This window comes from Hypomesus transpacificus, chromosome 11 (genome assembly GCF_021917145.1).
Source record: "Hypomesus transpacificus isolate Combined female chromosome 11, fHypTra1, whole genome shotgun sequence".
Taxonomy (NCBI): Eukaryota; Metazoa; Chordata; class Actinopteri; order Osmeriformes; family Osmeridae; genus Hypomesus; species Hypomesus transpacificus.
In genome coordinates this window covers 19,261,052-19,278,891 of record NC_061070.1, presented here as the reverse complement: position 1 = coordinate 19,278,891, position 17,840 = coordinate 19,261,052, and the positions used below count along the sequence as shown (strand labels likewise).

Below are 17,840 nucleotides of genomic sequence, written 5' to 3'. Positions count from 1 at the left end.
TGCTACCTGAGACCTGTCTGTCTGCTACCTGTGTGAGACCTGTCTGCCTACTACCTGAGACCTGTCTGCCTGCTACCTGAGACCTGTCTGCCTGCTACCTGAGACCTGTCTGTCTGCTACCTGTGTGAGACCTGTCTGCCTACTACCTGAGACCTGTCTGCCTGCTACCTGAGACCTGTCTGTCTGCTACCTGTGTGACACCTGTCTGCCTGCTACTACAGAGCTGGGGGAGGGGTGTGTGTGTGTGTGTGTGTGTGTGTGTGTGTGTGTGTGTGTGTGTGTGTGTGTGTGTGTGTAGGAGAAGACTGAGAGCCAACATCACCTTCAGCATGCATATTTAACAGAACTGCAGGGTCGTTGAGAGAATATGTTCAGAATGCTCTGTCGTTGGTTCTTCTATATAGGATGAGATCATTCATCTTTTCACATTTCAGCAGGCTCTGTGACACGAGTCATAAAGCATTAACGTATGTCATTACGTTTTGTTAAGCCATTAATTGCGGTTCTAATGTATTCATAAGGCAAAGATGCTAGGTAACGACGGTATGCAAGCGACACATTTTAACATAGGTGTGTCCCTGGTGCCAGCAGAAGTGTTGTTCTACTGAACAGAAGCCAGCATGAAGCGCTGTGCTCACACATACCTGGGTTACCTGTGTGTCTGCCAATCCAAACACAGTTCATGTCCCAGGCCTTCCCGGGTCACACCCTGCATGTCGAGAGTCACCGTGTCCAGACTAGTTCTGTGTTCCCTCCTCCTTCCACACCCTACAGGTAACCATTACACTCTCACTCCACGTTCCAGCACTGCTGTTCCCAGCCCACTGCGAGAGGCACTCCTGTGTGTTCAGCCCGATACTACGAGTAATGGATTGGAGTAAGGAACCCAGATCAATCATGTGACTTTTGTTTACACAGAGATTGTATTTGGATAAACACACCTGGTTGGAACAGTGAAAGTGGAAACTGGCCCAGTCTGTGATTGTGATTGAGTATGGCGATGAGTTCACTCAGGACCCCGAGGTTGATGGTTTAGAGGGGGCAGGATGGAGACCTGTGGTATGAGTGCCTCTGGTTTACAGCGCCTAGCAGCGTGGGCATGGTTGGGAGGGGCCCTGGGTGCAGGTCGCAGCATGACGTGGAGAGGATACCTTGTACACTGAGTGTTTCTGCAGGAGCTGGCTCTCTCTTGTGCTTGGGCAGGCCTCTCCAGTAGTAGGTCTCTTTAAGCAGCTTCACCCTCTGGTCCACAGCACCTCTGATCAGCTCTGTCACTTCCTGTGGAGAACAAGAGGTCAGAGTTGAACGGGTGTTTACAGGGCCCAGCGTGGTAGAGCACGACACTAACGACCAGGAGAAGGGAGGAACTGGTCCCAGACAAGGCTGGTACAGATGAGGGTGAGGGAGGGGTGTACTGGCCCGGGGTGAGACCTACAAGACAGGAGACCAAAGACAGGAGCAGGAGTATATGTGACAATGAAAAGAATGAAAAGCATGAAAAGGATAAAGACCCAGTGGTACTTGTGGATTCCTCCCTGGTGCTGTTGTCTTTGGAGCTGTCCAACCAGGCAGGGCAGGCTTTAAATGCAGAGACACTGGATGACACACACACACACACACACACACACACACACACACTGTTGTCTGGTTCCTTACCTCTATGTGCTCTGTGGTGATCCAGCTGTCTACCAGGGAGCCCAGGGGCAGAGAGTAGAGATCCACCAGCACAGCATGGTTCCCACACTGACACACAAAGACACACATCCACAGGTTGCTCAGGGCCGGTCGGCTCAGACAACAAAGGGCATCAGAGAGAGTGACAGGAAGACAAACCGCCATGACCCCACTCCCTCCCAGACACCTCCCCAGGTCGCCCCCCTCCTCCCATCCTCCTCTCTTTCATCGTCTAGCCATCTCTATACTCATATATCGTGCGGAGGAGAGGGCTGGGGAGGAGAGGGCTGGGGAGCAGAGGGCTGGGGAGGAGAGGGCTGGGGAGGAGAGGGCTGGAGAGGAGAGGACTGGGGAGGAGAGGGCTGGGGAGGAGAGGGCTGGAGAGGAGAGGGCTGGAGAGGAGAGGGCTGGGGAGCAGAGGGCTGGGGAGGAGAGGGCTGGGGAGGAGAGGGCTGGGGAGGAGAGGGCTGGGGAGGAGAGGGCTGGAGAGGAGAGGGCTGGGGAGGAGAGGGCTGGAGAGGAGAGGGCTGGAGAGGAGAGGGCTGGGGAGGAGAGGGCTGGGGAGGAGAGGGCTGGGGAGGAGAGGGCTGGGGAGCAGAGGGCTGGGGAGATGAGGGCTGGGGAGGAGAGGGCCTCAGCGATGCTGCAGAGCTGATTCCTGATGCGAGGAACAGCTCTCCTCAGGAGAGACGCAGCACTCAGTGGAACAGCTCTCCTCAGGAGAGACGCAGCACTCAGAGGAACAGCTCTCCTCAGGAGAGATGCAGCACTCACGTCTACCTCGACGGAGTGACACAGTGTTCACACTCACACACACTCACACACACACACGAGCAGGCTAGACAATGCCGTATATGGCATGGGAATTGAGACACACCATGATGAGTCAGACAGCCGAGTGACTGAGCATCCCAAACACTGACATGGTTCTCACACAGAAACACACACACACCAGTTCTCAGAGTGCCGAGGCGAAGGCTGTCAGAGCCAGCAGCAGCTGTGACAGCCCAGCCTGACCCGGCCCCGGGGAGGGAGCGCCCCCTTATGGTGGATGAAGGAAGTACACTTTGATGTAAATGTCCCGGTTAGCAGTTTAAATACAATGACAGGCAGGTAGCCTGCACTTAGCTGTATCTTTGAAAGATAATATTTCGGTAGTTTTCTAAAGCTGTGCGTTCATCCTAATGCCCATCCCTAATAACAAATATGAATCAAATATGAATACATTAATACAACACACTTCATTAACTTGGTTGGACCGTTCAAACACAACAAAAGCCATGGACAAGAACAGAGCTCCTGTTATATACCAACTGTGTGTGTGTCTGTTTGTGTGTGTGTGTGTGTGTGTAGAGAGAGATAAGGGGGAGAGAGAGAGTCAGAGAGAGAGAGTAAGAGAGAGATGGAGAGTTAGAGAGATAGAGATCTGCTGGTCTCTACAGACAGATCTGCATTCTCCGGCCCTCTCCTCCTTTGTCTCGTGGTGATCCACGGATGACCGCTGCTTTCAGCTGACTGGTCCCGACAATTACCAGCGCGTGGGAAAGCAGAGAGGAGGCAGGTCGGGGACTGTCAATCACCGAGCGCAGGGGCGACTGGCCGTGAAGTCCCACGCTGACTTCCTGCACATGCTGACTGCTGTTCTGGCCTTGGGATCTTGCCCTGCTCTCTGCCTCCATCAGACCCTGCCCTGCTCCCTGCCTCCATCAGACCCTGCCCTGCTCTCTGCCTCCATCAGACCCTGCCCTGCTCTCTGCCTCCATCAGACCCTGCCCTGCTCTCTGCCTCCATCAGACCCTGCCCTGCTCTCTGCCTCCATCAGACCCTGCCCTGCTCTCTGCCTCCATCAGACCCTGCCCTGCTCCCTGCCTCCATCAGACCCTGCCCTGCTCTCTGCCTCTATCAGACCCTGCCCTGCTCTCTGCCTCCATCAGACCCTGCCCTGCTCTCTGCCTCCATCAGACCCTGCCCTGCTCTCTGCCTCCATCAGACCCTGCCCTGCTCCCTGCCTCCATCAGACCCTGCCCTGCTCCCTGCCTCCATCAGACCCTGCCTCGCTCCCTGCCTCCATCAGACCCTGCAGCATTACAGTGTCAGGGTCAGGAATGTTCCCATGGAAGTGCCATGTTCAGCTGGTACCTCCCAGTCAGAGAGAGTGAAGTTAAGCTCTGAAGGGTACCTCCCAGTCAGAGAGAGTGAAGTTAAGCTCTGAAGGGTACCTCCCAGTCAGAGAGAGTGAAGTTAAGCTCTGAAGGGTACCTCCCAGTCAGAGAGAGTGAAGTTAAGCTCTGAAGGGTACCTCCCAGTCAGAGAGAGTGAAGTTAAGCTCTGAAGGGTACCTCCCAGTCAGAGAGAGTGAAGTTAAGCTCTGAAGGGTACCTCCCAGTCAGAGAGAGTGAAGTTAAGCTCTGAAGGGTACCTCCCAGTCAGAGAGAGTGAAGTTAAGCTCTGAAGGGTACCTCCCAGTCAGAGAGAGTGAAGTTAAGCTCTGAAGGGTACCTCCCAGTCAGAGAGAGTGAAGTTAAGCTCTGAAGGGTACCTCCCAGTCAGAGAGTGAAGTTAAGCTCTGAAGGGTACCTCCCAGTCAGAGTGAGTGAAGTTAAGCTCTGAAGGGTACCTCCCAGTCAGAGAGAGTGAAGTTAAGCTCTGAAGGGTACCTCCCAGTCAGAGAGAGTGAAGTTAAGCTCTGAAGGGTACCTCCCAGTCAGAGAGAGTGAAGTTAAGCTCTGAAGGGTACCTCCCAGTCAGAGAGAGTGAAGTTAAGCTCTGAAGGGTACCTCCCAGTCAGAGAGAGTGAAGTTAAGCTCTGAAGGGTACCTCCCAGTCAGAGAGAGTGAAGTTAAGCTCTGAAGGGTACCTCCCAGTCAGAGAGAGTGAAGTTAAGCTCTGAAGGGTACCTCCCAGTCAGAGAGAGTGAAGTTAAGCTCTGAAGGGTACCTCCCAGTCAGAGAGAGTGAAGTTAAGCTCTGAAGGGTACCTCCCAGTCAGAGAGAGTGAAGTTAAGCTCTGAAGGGTACCTCCCAGTCAGAGAGAGTGAAGTTAAGCTCTGAAGGGTACCTCCCAGTCAGAGAGAGTGAAGTTAAGCTCTGAAGGGTACCTCCCAGTCAGAGAGAGTGAAGTTAAGCTCTGAAGGGTACCTCCCAGTCAGAGAGAGTGAAGTTAAGCTCTGAAGGGTACCTCCCAGTCAGAGAGAGTGAAGTTAAGCTCTGAAGGGTACCTCCCAGTCAGAGAGAGTGAAGTTAAGCTCTGAAGGGTACCTCCCAGTCAGAGAGAGTGAAGTTAAGCTCTGAAGGGTACCTCCCAGTCAGAGAGAGTGAAGTTAAGCTCTGAAGGGTACCTCCCAGTCAGAGAGAGTGAAGTTAAGCTCTGAAGGGTACCTCCCAGTCAGAGAGAGTGAAGTTAAGCTCTGAAGGGTACCTCCCAGTCAGAGAGAGTGAAGTTAAGCTCTGAAGGGTACCTCCCAGTCAGAGAGAGTGAAGTTAAGCTCTGAAGGGTACCTCCCAGTCAGAGAGAGTGAAGTTAAGCTCTGAAGGGTACCTCCCAGTCAGAGAGAGTGAAGTTAAGCTCTGAAGGGTACCTCCCAGTCAGAGAGAGTGAAGTTAAGCTCTGAAGGGTACCTCCCAGTCAGAGAGAGTGAAGTTAAGCTCTGAAGGGTACCTCCCAGTCAGAGAGAGTGAAGTTAAGCTCTGAAGGGTACCTCCCAGTCAGAGAGAGTGAAGTTAAGCTCTGAAGGGTACCTCCCAGTCAGAGAGAGTGAAGTTAAGCTCTGAAGGGTACCTCCCAGTCAGAGAGAGTGAAGTTAAGCTCTGAAGGGTACCTCCCAGTCAGAGAGAGTGAAGTTAAGCTCTGAAGGGTACCTCCCAGTCAGAGAGAGTGAAGTTAAGCTCTGAAGGGTACCTCCCAGTCAGAGAGAGTGAAGTTAAGCTCTGAAGGGTACCTCCCAGTCAGAGAGAGTGAAGTTAAGCTCTGAAGGGTACCTCCCAGTCAGAGAGAGTGAAGTTAAGCTCTGAAGGGTACCTCCCAGTCAGAGAGAGTGAAGTTAAGCTCTGAAGGGTACCTCCCAGTCAGAGAGAGTGAAGTTAAGCTCTGAAGGGTACCTCCCAGTCAGAGAGAGTGAAGTTAAGCTCTGAAGGGTACCTCCCAGTCAGAGAGAGTGAAGTTAAGCTCTGAAGGGTACCTCCCAGTCAGAGAGAGTGAAGTTAAGCTCTGAAGGGTACCTCCCAGTCAGAGAGAGTGAAGTTAAGCTCTGAAGGGTACCTCCCAGTCAGAGAGAGTGAAGTTAAGCTCTGAAGGGTACCTCCCAGTCAGAGAGAGTGAAGTTAAGCTCTGAAGGGTACCTCCCAGTCAGAGAGAGTGAAGTTAAGCTCTGAAGGGTACCTCCCAGTCAGAGAGAGTGAAGTTAAGCTCTGAAGGGTACCTCCCAGTCAGAGAGAGTGAAGTTAAGCTCTGAAGGGTACCTCCCAGTCAGAGAGAGTGAAGTTAAGCTCTGAAGGGTACCTCCCAGTCAGAGAGAGTGAAGTTAAGCTCTGAAGGGTACCTCCCAGTCAGAGAGAGTGAAGTTAAGCTCTGAAGGGTACCTCCCAGTCAGAGAGAGTGAAGTTAAGCTCTGAAGGGTACCTCCCAGTCAGAGAGAGTGAAGTTAAGCTCTGAAGGGTACCTCCCAGTCAGAGAGAGTGAAGTTAAGCTCTGAAGGGTACCTCCCAGTCAGAGAGAGTGAAGTTAAGCTCTGAAGGGTACCTCCCAGTCAGAGAGAGTGAAGTTAAGCTCTGAAGGGTACCTCCCAGTCAGAGAGAGTGAAGTTAAGCTCTGAAGGGTACCTCCCAGTCAGAGAGAGTGAAGTTAAGCTCTGAAGGGTACCTCCCAGTCAGAGAGAGTGAAGTTAAGCTCTGAAGGGTACCTCCCAGTCAGAGAGAGTGAAGTTAAGCTCTGAAGGGTACCTCCCAGTCAGAGAGAGTGAAGTTAAGCTCTGAAGGGTACCTCCCAGTCAGAGAGAGTGAAGTTAAGCTCTGAAGGGTACCTCCCAGTCAGAGAGAGTGAAGTTAAGCTCTGAAGGGTACCTCCCAGTCAGAGAGAGTGAAGTTAAGCTCTGAAGGGTACCTCCCAGTCAGAGAGAGTGAAGTTAAGCTCTGAAGGGTACCTCCCAGTCAGAGAGAGTGAAGTTAAGCTCTGAAGGGTACCTCCCAGTCAGAGAGAGTGAAGTTAAGCTCTGAAGGGTACCTCCCAGTCAGAGAGAGTGAAGTTAAGCTCTGAAGGGTACCTCCCAGTCAGAGAGAGTGAAGTTAAGCTCTGAAGGGTACCTCCCAGTCAGAGAGAGTGAAGTTAAGCTCTGAAGGGTACCTCCCAGTCAGAGAGAGTGAAGTTAAGCTCTGAAGGGTACCTCCCAGTCAGAGAGAGTGAAGTTAAGCTCTGAAGGGTACCTCCCAGTCAGAGAGAGTGAAGTTAAGCTCTGAAGGGTACCTCCCAGTCAGAGAGAGTGAAGTTAAGCTCTGAAGGGTACCTCCCAGTCAGAGAGAGTGAAGTTAAGCTCTGAAGGGTACCTCCCAGTCAGAGAGAGTGAAGTTAAGCTCTGAAGGGTACCTCCCAGTCAGAGAGAGTGAAGTTAAGCTCTGAAGGGTACCTCCCAGTCAGAGAGAGTGAAGTTAAGCTCTGAAGGGTACCTCCCAGTCAGAGAGAGTGAAGTTAAGCTCTGAAGGGTACCTCCCAGTCAGAGAGAGTGAAGTTAAGCTCTGAAGGGTACCTCCCAGTCAGAGAGAGTGAAGTTAAGCTCTGAAGGGTACCTCCCAGTCAGAGAGAGTGAAGTTAAGCTCTGAAGGGTACCTCCCAGTCAGAGAGAGTGAAGTTAAGCTCTGAAGGGTACCTCCCAGTCAGAGAGAGTGAAGTTAAGCTCTGAAGGGTACCTCCCAGTCAGAGAGAGTGAAGTTAAGCTCTGAAGGGTACCTCCCAGTCAGAGAGAGTGAAGTTAAGCTCTGAAGGGTACCTCCCAGTCAGAGAGAGTGAAGTTAAGCTCTGAAGGGTACCTCCCAGTCAGAGAGAGTGAAGTTAAGCTCTGAAGGGTACCTCCCAGTCAGAGAGAGTGAAGTTAAGCTCTGAAGGGTACCTCCCAGTCAGAGAGAGTGAAGTTAAGCTCTGAAGGGTACCTCCCAGTCAGAGAGAGTGAAGTTAAGCTCTGAAGGGTACCTCCCAGTCAGAGAGAGTGAAGTTAAGCTCTGAAGGGTACCTCCCAGTCAGAGAGAGTGAAGTTAAGCTCTGAAGGGTACCTCCCAGTCAGAGTGAGTGAAGTTAAGCTCTGAAGGGTACCTCCCAGTCAGAGAGAGTGAAGTTAAGCTCTGAAGGGTACCTCCCAGTCAGAGAGAGTGAAGTTAAGCTCTGAAGGGTACCTCCCAGTCAGAGAGAGTGAAGTTAAGCTCTGAAGGGTACCTCCCAGTCAGAGAGAGTGAAGTTAAGCTCTGAAGGGTACCTCCCAGTCAGAGAGAGTGAAGTTAAGCTCTGAAGGGTACCTCCCAGTCAGAGAGAGTGAAGTTAAGCTCTGAAGGGTACCTCCCAGTCAGAGAGAGTGAAGTTAAGCTCTGAAGGGTACCTCCCAGTCAGAGAGAGTGAAGTTAAGCTCTGAAGGGTACCTCCCAGTCAGAGAGAGTGAAGTTAAGCTCTGAAGGGTACCTCCCAGTCAGAGAGAGTGAAGTTAAGCTCTGAAGGGTACCTCCCAGTCAGAGAGAGTGAAGTTAAGCTCTGAAGGGTACCTCCCAGTCAGAGAGAGTGAAGTTAAGCTCTGAAGGGTACCTCCCAGTCAGAGAGAGTGAAGTTAAGCTCTGAAGGGTACCTCCCAGTCAGAGAGAGTGAAGTTAAGCTCTGAAGGGTACCTCCCAGTCAGAGAGAGTGAAGTTAAGCTCTGAAGGGTACCTCCCAGTCAGAGAGAGTGAAGTTAAGCTCTGAAGGGTACCTCCCAGTCAGAGAGAGTGAAGTTAAGCTCTGAAGGGTACCTCCCAGTCAGAGAGAGTGAAGTTAAGCTCTGAAGGGTACCTCCCAGTCAGAGAGAGTGAAGTTAAGCTCTGAAGGGTACCTCCCAGTCAGAGAGAGTGAAGTTAAGCTCTGAAGGGTACCTCCCAGTCAGAGAGAGTGAAGTTAAGCTCTGAAGGGTACCTCCCAGTCAGAGAGAGTGAAGTTAAGCTCTGAAGGGTACCTCCCAGTCAGAGAGAGTGAAGTTAAGCTCTGAAGGGTACCTCCCAGTCAGAGAGAGTGAAGTTAAGCTCTGAAGGGTACCTCCCAGTCAGAGAGAGTGAAGTTAAGCTCTGAAGGGTACCTCCCAGTCAGAGAGAGTGAAGTTAAGCTCTGAAGGGTACCTCCCAGTCAGAGAGAGTGAAGTTAAGCTCTGAAGGGTACCTCCCAGTCAGAGAGAGTGAAGTTAAGCTCTGAAGGGTACCTCCCAGTCAGAGAGAGTGAAGTTAAGCTCTGAAGGGTACCTCCCAGTCAGAGAGAGTGAAGTTAAGCTCTGAAGGGTACCTCCCAGTCAGAGAGAGTGAAGTTAAGCTCTGAAGGGTACCTCCCAGTCAGAGAGAGTGAAGTTAAGCTCTGAAGGGTACCTCCCAGTCAGAGAGAGTGAAGTTAAGCTCTGAAGGGTACCTCCCAGTCAGAGAGAGTGAAGTTAAGCTCTGAAGGGTACCTCCCAGTCAGAGAGAGTGAAGTTAAGCGAACGGCCGTGATCAATCTCCAAAAGACAGGTAATGAAAACATGCCAATCCATCCGTCTTCATTATTATTTTGTTACTTAAGAACACATGTTAAAACTCTGGATTCTGGACAGACACAAGTAGAACGATCAATACGTTAAATTCGAGGGAGCAGCAGTGTTGTTTGGGAGTGAAGCAGGAGGCCAAACCCCCTGAAAGGCTGCACAAGTCCCTGACTGAGTTGGGTTTGGGCAGCGAGCCAGACAGCTAGCCGTGGAATAGCTTCTCCTTCTTCCTTTTATCACATTAGAGAAGCCGACCAGGCCAGACTGAGAACTGGACATTAATGATAAGCATTAGTCCGACCCTCACGCTAACAGCATGTGATTTCTTCGGGCTTCTCAGAAAGCAGGAGGCCCTCTGGAATGCAAACAAACTAACACAATCACGCTCTCAACGAGCTTTGATTAGGGGACACTTCTGTGAACAGCTCATTATCTAGACCTGCCCTTTGGGGAAGTGTAGCTAGAGTTTGGCTCTGTAGGCAATCAGCATGTGGTATGTCACCTTTACAAACCCAAAAAAATCAATTAGGCACTTGGCCTCATTGAATCATTTCCCCCGGGGGTGTAAAGGCTGATAATACAGCCGTGTCATGTGATTAGAATAGACCCTGTCTTCTTCCACCACAAAGACTGACCAGTGGGCCTCTCGGATGACCTCTGACCTCCCAGTGATGAGCCCTTCCACAGAGGCCAGTCACAGCCCGTCTCCTGAACCATCCAAGCTAGCCTGGTCTTTTGTGTCGGACGTAATAGAAACCACAAGTGCTTTATCCTCTACGAGCACAGAGCTCATCTTAAAAGAGGCTGAGAATTCCATCCTAATTAGAAATCCATGTATGGCCTTTGGATATGGATTTGAATGGGTGACGAATACCTGTTTGTATGGTCCTGTGTGTTATCCCAAATGCTCAATAAAGTTTCAAACTGCCTCTCTGATGATGGCCATCTGGTTAGATTTAGGGTTAGGGTTAAGACAGAGGGGTTAGTTTACAGTCGCTTGTTTCTCTTTGGGTATCCTTACTGTGCAAACCGTGCTCATGAATTTCTATAAATACACTTAGCCACTCAGCTCAAAGTGTCTGTTTGCTCTAGGAAACCCACACATTGTGTTTTGACAATTGTGATGGGAAAAAAGAACCCGATTAAAAGCAGAGGAAGTTCATCTCTTTAGAGTAAACTGGGCCAGCTCTTCTTTGTTGCTGCTTTAGTGTTTAGAGAGTGGTGTACAGGGTGTGGAGCCCAACCACGAGAGGCTAGCTGCTACTCAATACCAAGTCTTTCATTCAGCAACCTTTTGTGTGCTCTTACTGTGCACGAAAGCACCCGATAAACCTAACCTTTCTATTCTAGTTCCCTCCCTCGGCAAGTATCTGATCAACATGACCTGCCAAAAAATAACTACCTTTCAACCCTTGCGGTCTCCTGCTTCACTGCGGCCCCAGCACGACAAAGCCTTTCTACTTTCTGAGTCTAATCAGTAAGCAGACAAACGGTGAAGCAATACTGCGGCAGCCTTTCCCTTTTCTCCCTGGTGTCCAAGGATCTGGTCTACATCACCCTCAGTTCCCAGGACACCCGCTACCTTCCCCTTATCTCTCTCCCAGAGTCCCACCAGCGCTGCTGAGAGCTGGGCGCTGGGCCCAGAGGCCTGGAGCACGCCTCCCCACCTCCCTGGCCTTTGCCATCGCTATCAAGCCCAATAAGAACCAGACCCCCTTCCCTGCACTTAGCTCGCAGGCTAACACTAACCAGCCACACATGTTTACACTGAGAGAGAGGGGGCAACAGATGCGGTCTCACTCAATAAAACTTACATCTCTCCTCTTTCCTCCCAGTCACAGAGGAGCACAGCTCAGCAAGCGACCCAGGGGAGCTCTTCAGATCTGTGGGACGGACCGGCCTGCTGGGAGGCCCAGGTCTCTGGGTGAACAGCTCAGGTGGGACCGGCCTGCTGGGAGGCCCAGGTCTCTGGGTGAACAGCTCAGGTGGGTCTGGCCTGCTGGGGGTTACAGGTCTCTGGGTGAACAGCTCAGGTGGGACCGGCCTGCTGGGAGGCCCAGGTCTCTGGGTGAACAGTTCAGTGAATCACCTGGCATTCCTACCCCAGCAAAGAACAACCTTTCCATTCTCACAGACCCCAACCGGGTCACAGCCCTCTTTAAAAGGAGGTGAAAACACGAACCAAGTCATGATTAAGGTTCATTCTATTTACACTGAGGCTTTCTGTTATTTACAGAAACCACTGTGGTGTTTTTGTGTGCAAAGTTTCCTCCATTCACATGGATGCTGGCACACCTGAGAGCTCTGCGTTGGTTGATACACAGGACACAACCAAGGAGAGGAATTCCAGCAGCAAGAACAGACAGGAATGTCTCCAGGTAACACTCAGCAAACAGGAGCTCCACAGTGAACCTCCAGAGACAAAGACCAAGGTGGAGGAGCTTAGCCTTGCTCGGGAATGTCAACATCACGAGGCAACACAGGGAACCAGGGACCCTGGCAGTATCCTCTCCTCAACACTACTCAGACAGCCACACCGTGCACCTTCCACCGTCAGCCAATCACACTGCTCTGAGCTGGCCAAAGATGGACCTCGTCATGTGTGGTCTGGTGTGAGCTCATCTGAACAGTGCCAACAACACTAAACAGCACACAAACCTCGGACATGGCACTGTGTGGCAGAACCTTAAAGTCTCTCACTGCAGCACAACGTCTCCTGCCTCCCTGCCTCTATCAACATCAGACGGTTAAGAAGCCACCGTGGGTGTAACGGGAGGCAGCCTGCAGGGTGATGAGGGGAATGTCCCAGAGCTGTGTGCAGCCTGCAGGGTGATGAGGGGGAGAGCTGCTGCTCCTCAGACCGGACCAGGGAGAGCTGCTGCTCCTCAGACCAGGGAGAGGTGCTGCTCCTTAGACCAGACCAGGGAGAGCTGCTGCTCCTCAGACCAGGGAGAACTGCTGCTCCTCAGACCGGACCAGGGTGAGCTGCTGCTCCTCAGACCGGACCAGGGAGAGCTGCTGTTCCTCAGACCAGGGAGAGCTGCTGCTGCTCAGACCAGGGAGGGCTGCTGCTGCTCAGACCAGGGAGGGCTGCTGCTCCTCAGACCAGGGAGGGCTGCTGCTCCTCAGACCAGGGAGAGTTGCAGCTCCCAAACATCTGAGGAGCCAGCGTCATAAAACACACACACAAAAATACACACACACATGCAGACACACACGCACACACAAAGACACGCACGTATGCAGACACACACACACATGCTGTTGCAGCACAGCCCACCTAAACAAGAGAATCACTTGGTGCCATAGATTAGTCAATAATATCCTAGTTGAGTGTGAAGATTTTTAAAGAAGAAAGGCCTTCACTTCTCGTGTACACAGTGAAAATCATTTACTCCAAACAACGTGGCATCTATCAGTCTTGGCGCAAGAAGAGCAGAAAGAAGCGCCTTAAAAGCCATTGTTTGTTTTTTCTAACAAGCTTGTTTGTGGTTCCGTGGTCGGGCATGGTCGATTTTTCTCAGGGAAAGTAACACAACAGTATCATTATGTACCCGCTGGGAATGAAACCTTCAGTGAACCTCCAGGGTTCCACTCTCCCACAGCTAGCTGGCTACAGCCAGGGAGGAAGGAAGAGAGGCACACGTATGTATCCAACAGTCCGTACATATGAAAGGGATAAAGAGAGTGCGGGCAATATTTGGTCAAGCAGGCACACATGGTATGCAGAGGATGAGAGAGATCAGTGCAAACGTCCTCTCAATCCTTACCCCGAACTTTTAATAAATGAAACATCAACACAAGGGGAGACCAGTGGCTTTTCCTGCACTTCAGCGACACATCTGAAGAGCATTACTACTGATAGGGCCTGACTGCTTGTGGCTGTGTGTAGTAAAATAGATTCTTCAGCCCTGTATCTCTGGGGCTATTTATACTTGGGGGGAAGAATTAACACCAGTATCACCGAATAATGTACGGAACTTTAAAAGCACCGGATGTTTGGTAGGCTACGATGTAAGAGTGGAAGAAGATAGTCTAGGATTAGGCCTTCGGAGATCGCAAACTTGTGTAAATCTATGACATGCATTAGTTTGATTTACAAAAAGAAAGTGAAAAAGTGAAGTGGTGAAAGTCCTCCAAGACTTTCACAACAAGCTAAACTCGGTTGCGAAATAAAAGCTTTAAAGGAGGATCAACCCTTTTGAAATGTACATCAACATTACCCTCTAGTGGTTACTTTAAGAAGTGCTATACTACGATAAGTCATGACTTAACTAAGTACTAGAATAGTTATTTACTACTTTGACACCAACATAGCCAGTGCTGCTGTCCTCAATCTTCGGCTGATATTGGCTTAGTAATGCTACCCATGTTTTCACTCACCTTAATGACAAACTTGAGGGGAGGCATACTGAAAAGGTACCGGAAGCGTCTGTAATCTGAAAAGAAAAAAAAGACGTCGATGTATCGAATCTGTGCCACGTTTGGAACCGTTTTAACAATAAACATGCCCAGTTAACACGCTCTTAATTTGGTTATGGGTACAATATTTTACAAATAAACTATTTGTCATAGAAAGAGTTATAGGTAGTTTTCATTGTAGCCTATGCATTAAAGCACCGTTTGTGCTACAGCCAAGCAGGAAAGGTGTCACAAGAGTGGCTCAACGTGATCTAACGATATCCAAACTTAAGAAAACTGTCCAGTGTCTTCAGTGCAGTCGCATCGAGGTCAGTCTAGTCACTAATGTATTTTATTGTGATAAAAATAATTAATAGTAGTAGCACTACTTGGTCGACCTAGATCTTAGAGCTATCTTACTTGACTACCTAGCTACTGTAAATCTCGCGTAGTAGTTTAGTTAGCGAATCAATCCTTGATAGCTCTGCGTTTTCAAGTTGCACTGATTAAAGTAGAATATATCATAGTTATCGTATGCAATACAAATGTATACATTCCTTGTCTGGGTAATAAACAAGCAGCATTTGGTTATGAATCAATTTAATCACTCTGTTTTCAATAGATCTTGGATCGAGTATTCATCACTCTTATTTTCAACCTACCAATTCTTGCGCCAAATGTTTTGAAGTAACATGTTGGACCCTGACGCTATCGCCAGTGCCATGGGAACAGTTGAAAACCAGAAAAAAGCCTGTTATTATTATTTTTTTTTAAACATAAGCATTCACGATATCTACAACCATATGTGGATAAAAGTTTTATAATAGCAATTTTGTTGTATAATTGATTTGGAATAAAGCACAAAAACATATTTTTTAGATTTCAACGGCTCCCTTTTGTTGATTTCTGGTCAGGCAAGTATAGGATAGCAGCACAGCTGACGTCACTTCTTGCACTCATGCAACTTCTTGTCTTACAGCAACAACTTAATTTTAATCTTTAACTTTATATGTATATTGCCGTTCATTTGTTACCATGATGTCGTACCGCACAGTTGGAAAGTGTACTAACGTTAATGGCTTCAAAACAACTTTGAGATTTTTCTATTTGATCCACAGTATACAGTAACTCATATCTGCTAGCTAGCTGCACAGTTGAGCTAACGACATGAGCCATGTCTCGACTCTCCAAAAAATCACCATCTGTTTGCACTGATTGTCCGTTGAGTAACAGTGAAATCTATCGTAAAATGTGCCTTATGTGGCAGATCCTCTCGTCTTCTTTCGGACCCAAAGGCAGACTAAAGCAAGTACACAACAACGTGGGAGGACACGTCTTAACAACTTCTACGTCTTCTGTGCTCCTTCAAGCCGTTCCTTCATCGGAACCTTTGCTCAAACTTATCACAGCTTCGATTCTTAATCATGTGTCGCGTTTTAGTGACTGTGGTTTGTTTACTGGCATTCTTTGCTTTTCCCTCATTCACCAAGCGAGGGAGTCTGGTCTGAGGGGAAGCGTTGCAATAAAAGTGTACAGACAAATACTGGGAATGTGTACCAGTTATCTTAATCAGGAAGTATGCTCTTGTAAAGTCAAAATAGACTACTCCAGCAGCCAGAGTTTGGTAACTTTAGCCCACACTGTAATATCCAGCAAACCAGCTTGTATGCTGACAGAGGGAGAACTACAGCATGTCAGCACACTGACTGTCCAGGCCTTCTTACTGGGTGTCCCATGCAGCTCCCCAGGCAAGGTCTGTCTAGGCAGAACAATGACCGTCCCCATCGAAGGGCAGCCTGTGCTCCACTCTGTCGTGTTTCCAGGTTTGCTGGTGGAGGCACCAGACATGCTTTCCCTCACAAATGTGGATAATCTGTCAGTCGGACTCCGCCTGGTGTTGTTCAATGTGTCTCTCTCTGGGGATCTGGCTGGCCTGGGTGAGGGGACTGTGGAGGTGCAGCCAGGGGCTGATCCAGAGTCAGACGTCCTGGACCAGCTCCTGAAACTGGGGGAGCAGGCGGTGAAGGAGAACGTGGTCGTGTTTGCCTGTCAGAAGGTAATCCATCCAGTCCTGCAGCATTACCTCAGGAGACACAATGTCGTTGTGATAGAGAGACTAGGAGTCACACAAGTGGAGCCAATCCTTCAAATGACGGGTATGTATGACAAGAAGCTATTCAGCCACTAAGAAACAAACTCATGTCTTAGTTCCCCAACCTATTGTGAATTAATCTCTTAGGTGCTCAGCCTGTATCCACGTTCTACTCTCCAATCCCACCTGGGGCCTACGGACAGGTGAAAGGTGTGACCGTAAAACAGTTTGGATCCAAACAGATGCTTCATCTGCTTCCTGTTGGGGAGCCGGTTGTCTGCACCATGGTCCTCTGCCACAGGAACGAAACCATGCTTAATGAGCTGAAGGTGAGCACGACCTCACTTCCTGTTTCAGTTCTTCTTCGTGTTGGCGTATCTTAAACCAACATTTAGTTTATAAACGTTTAAACGTTTTTAAAGGTTACAAAGACATTTTCAAATAAAACATTCTAAGGTTGAAGAAATAGGTATAAAAAAATAATTCTAAAAAGTTTCCAAAAAACCTTTGCATCATTGATGAGTACTTGACTCTATTGTACTCTAACGTCTGATGAGGAATGTTACTTTCTGTGTTCTGAAGTCCTGTGGTGTATTTCAGGTGGCGTGTGGGAAGGCAGAGCGGGTGCTGAGGCTAACCCTCAGAGAACCCTCTGCTCTCCTAGGAGGGGGGTGCACAGAGACACACCTGGCAGCTCACATCAGACACAAGGTGCGCACCTCCCTCACACATCCAGTGGCAGCACGTGAGCTATGGCGCAGATGGCTATCACTGTGTTTCCAGTATGACGGTGGTACAGCATTTCAGTTATGTTTCCATCACAGAGCCAGGAGGGAGGAGCAGAGTCAGCGTGTGCAGTTGGGTGTTCTAATGCCGAGTATCTGCTGGGAATGCAGGCGTTCTGCTGCTCCCTGGAGTCTGTCGCCCGCTCGCTGGAGCACGAGGGTGGAGAATGCCTCATAGATCTGTCACATGCTCACCGCTGGACCGCTCCCAAAGATGAGGCCACCCAGGGCGGGTGGGGGTGCGTGGCCAGCGCCTGTGGGTGTGGCCTGCTGGAGAACAGGCCGGGGCTGGAGTGGACCCCCCTTAACTGCCACTACCTGGAGTTTCCCCCGGCAGGTGTGATTAGAAGGTCCACCGCCAAGCCTCGGCTGCTGGACTCTTTCACAGCCAAGCTCAATGCTCTGCAAGTTGCCGTGGAGACCGCTAATCTTGTGTTGGATATTAGGTATATCATTCAAGATGTAAACTAGCGAGATTGTGCTTTGCCGTGGTAATATTTTTTGATTGATTAGAGCGTTTTTACTGTGTGTCTTTTTTGTGTATGTGCTGTGTAGGCCTGTTTTGTAATACCTTACTTCTGACACTAGGTGGAAGTAGTGTGTATTATTATACTTCTGGGAAGGGATTCTGTAAATACTTCCATAGAAATCATAGAAGATCAAATCAATCAATATGGATGTCTTTCATGAATGTAATGAATATATACATATATATATATTTGGAAGTTTAACTTTGATATTATTAAATAATAGTGTCATGCCGAAAGAGAAAATACTAGAAAAGCCATGGGTTAAAGAAAATAAAGAGTTTTACCATATTTTGTCATACCTGTCATACCCGTCATACCTGTTATACTTGTTATACCTGTTCATCTTCCCTTTATTGTTTTCTGTTTCACCATGCAAATTACCTGTCAAGACTACTGCTGTATTTGAGAAAGGTATTCAGAAATGGAGTAAAGCAATGTTCTGAACAGGCTGCATGTCATGGGACTATGAAGTCATCATGAATGATTATACAGTGATGAAGCTTACAATGGAAAGGTAGGAGCAGTAGTGATTGTACAGTGATGAAGCTTACAATGGAAAGGTAGGAGCAGTAGTGATTATACAGTGATGAAGCTTACAATGGAAAGGTAGGAGCAGTAGTGATTGTACA

General features: G+C 49.3%; 2 protein-coding genes across 2 annotated transcripts; one reads left to right on the top strand and one right to left on the bottom strand.

The window, feature by feature from the left end:
* Positions 1-357: 357 nt before the first annotated feature.
* LOC124474183 (SLX4 interacting protein) lies at positions 358-14,481 on the bottom strand. Its single transcript, XM_047030119.1, has 4 exons — positions 14,467-14,481; positions 13,787-13,842; positions 1,657-1,743; positions 358-1,278 (listed from the first exon to the last, which is right to left on the bottom strand). The coding sequence occupies exons 2-4, from the start codon at positions 13,811-13,813 to the stop codon at positions 1,033-1,035; spliced, it is 360 nt and encodes a 119-aa protein (XP_046886075.1). The 5' UTR covers positions 13,814-13,842; positions 14,467-14,481; the 3' UTR covers positions 358-1,032.
* A 38-nt stretch (positions 14,482-14,519) lies between these two features.
* Positions 14,520-17,816, top strand: mkks (MKKS centrosomal shuttling protein). Its single transcript, XM_047030117.1, has 4 exons — positions 14,520-15,960; positions 16,044-16,225; positions 16,497-16,607; positions 16,721-17,816. Exons 1-4 carry the CDS (start codon positions 14,979-14,981, stop codon positions 17,150-17,152), a joined length of 1,707 nt encoding a protein of 568 aa, XP_046886073.1. The 5' UTR covers positions 14,520-14,978; the 3' UTR covers positions 17,153-17,816.
* Positions 17,817-17,840: the final 24 nt, after the last annotated feature.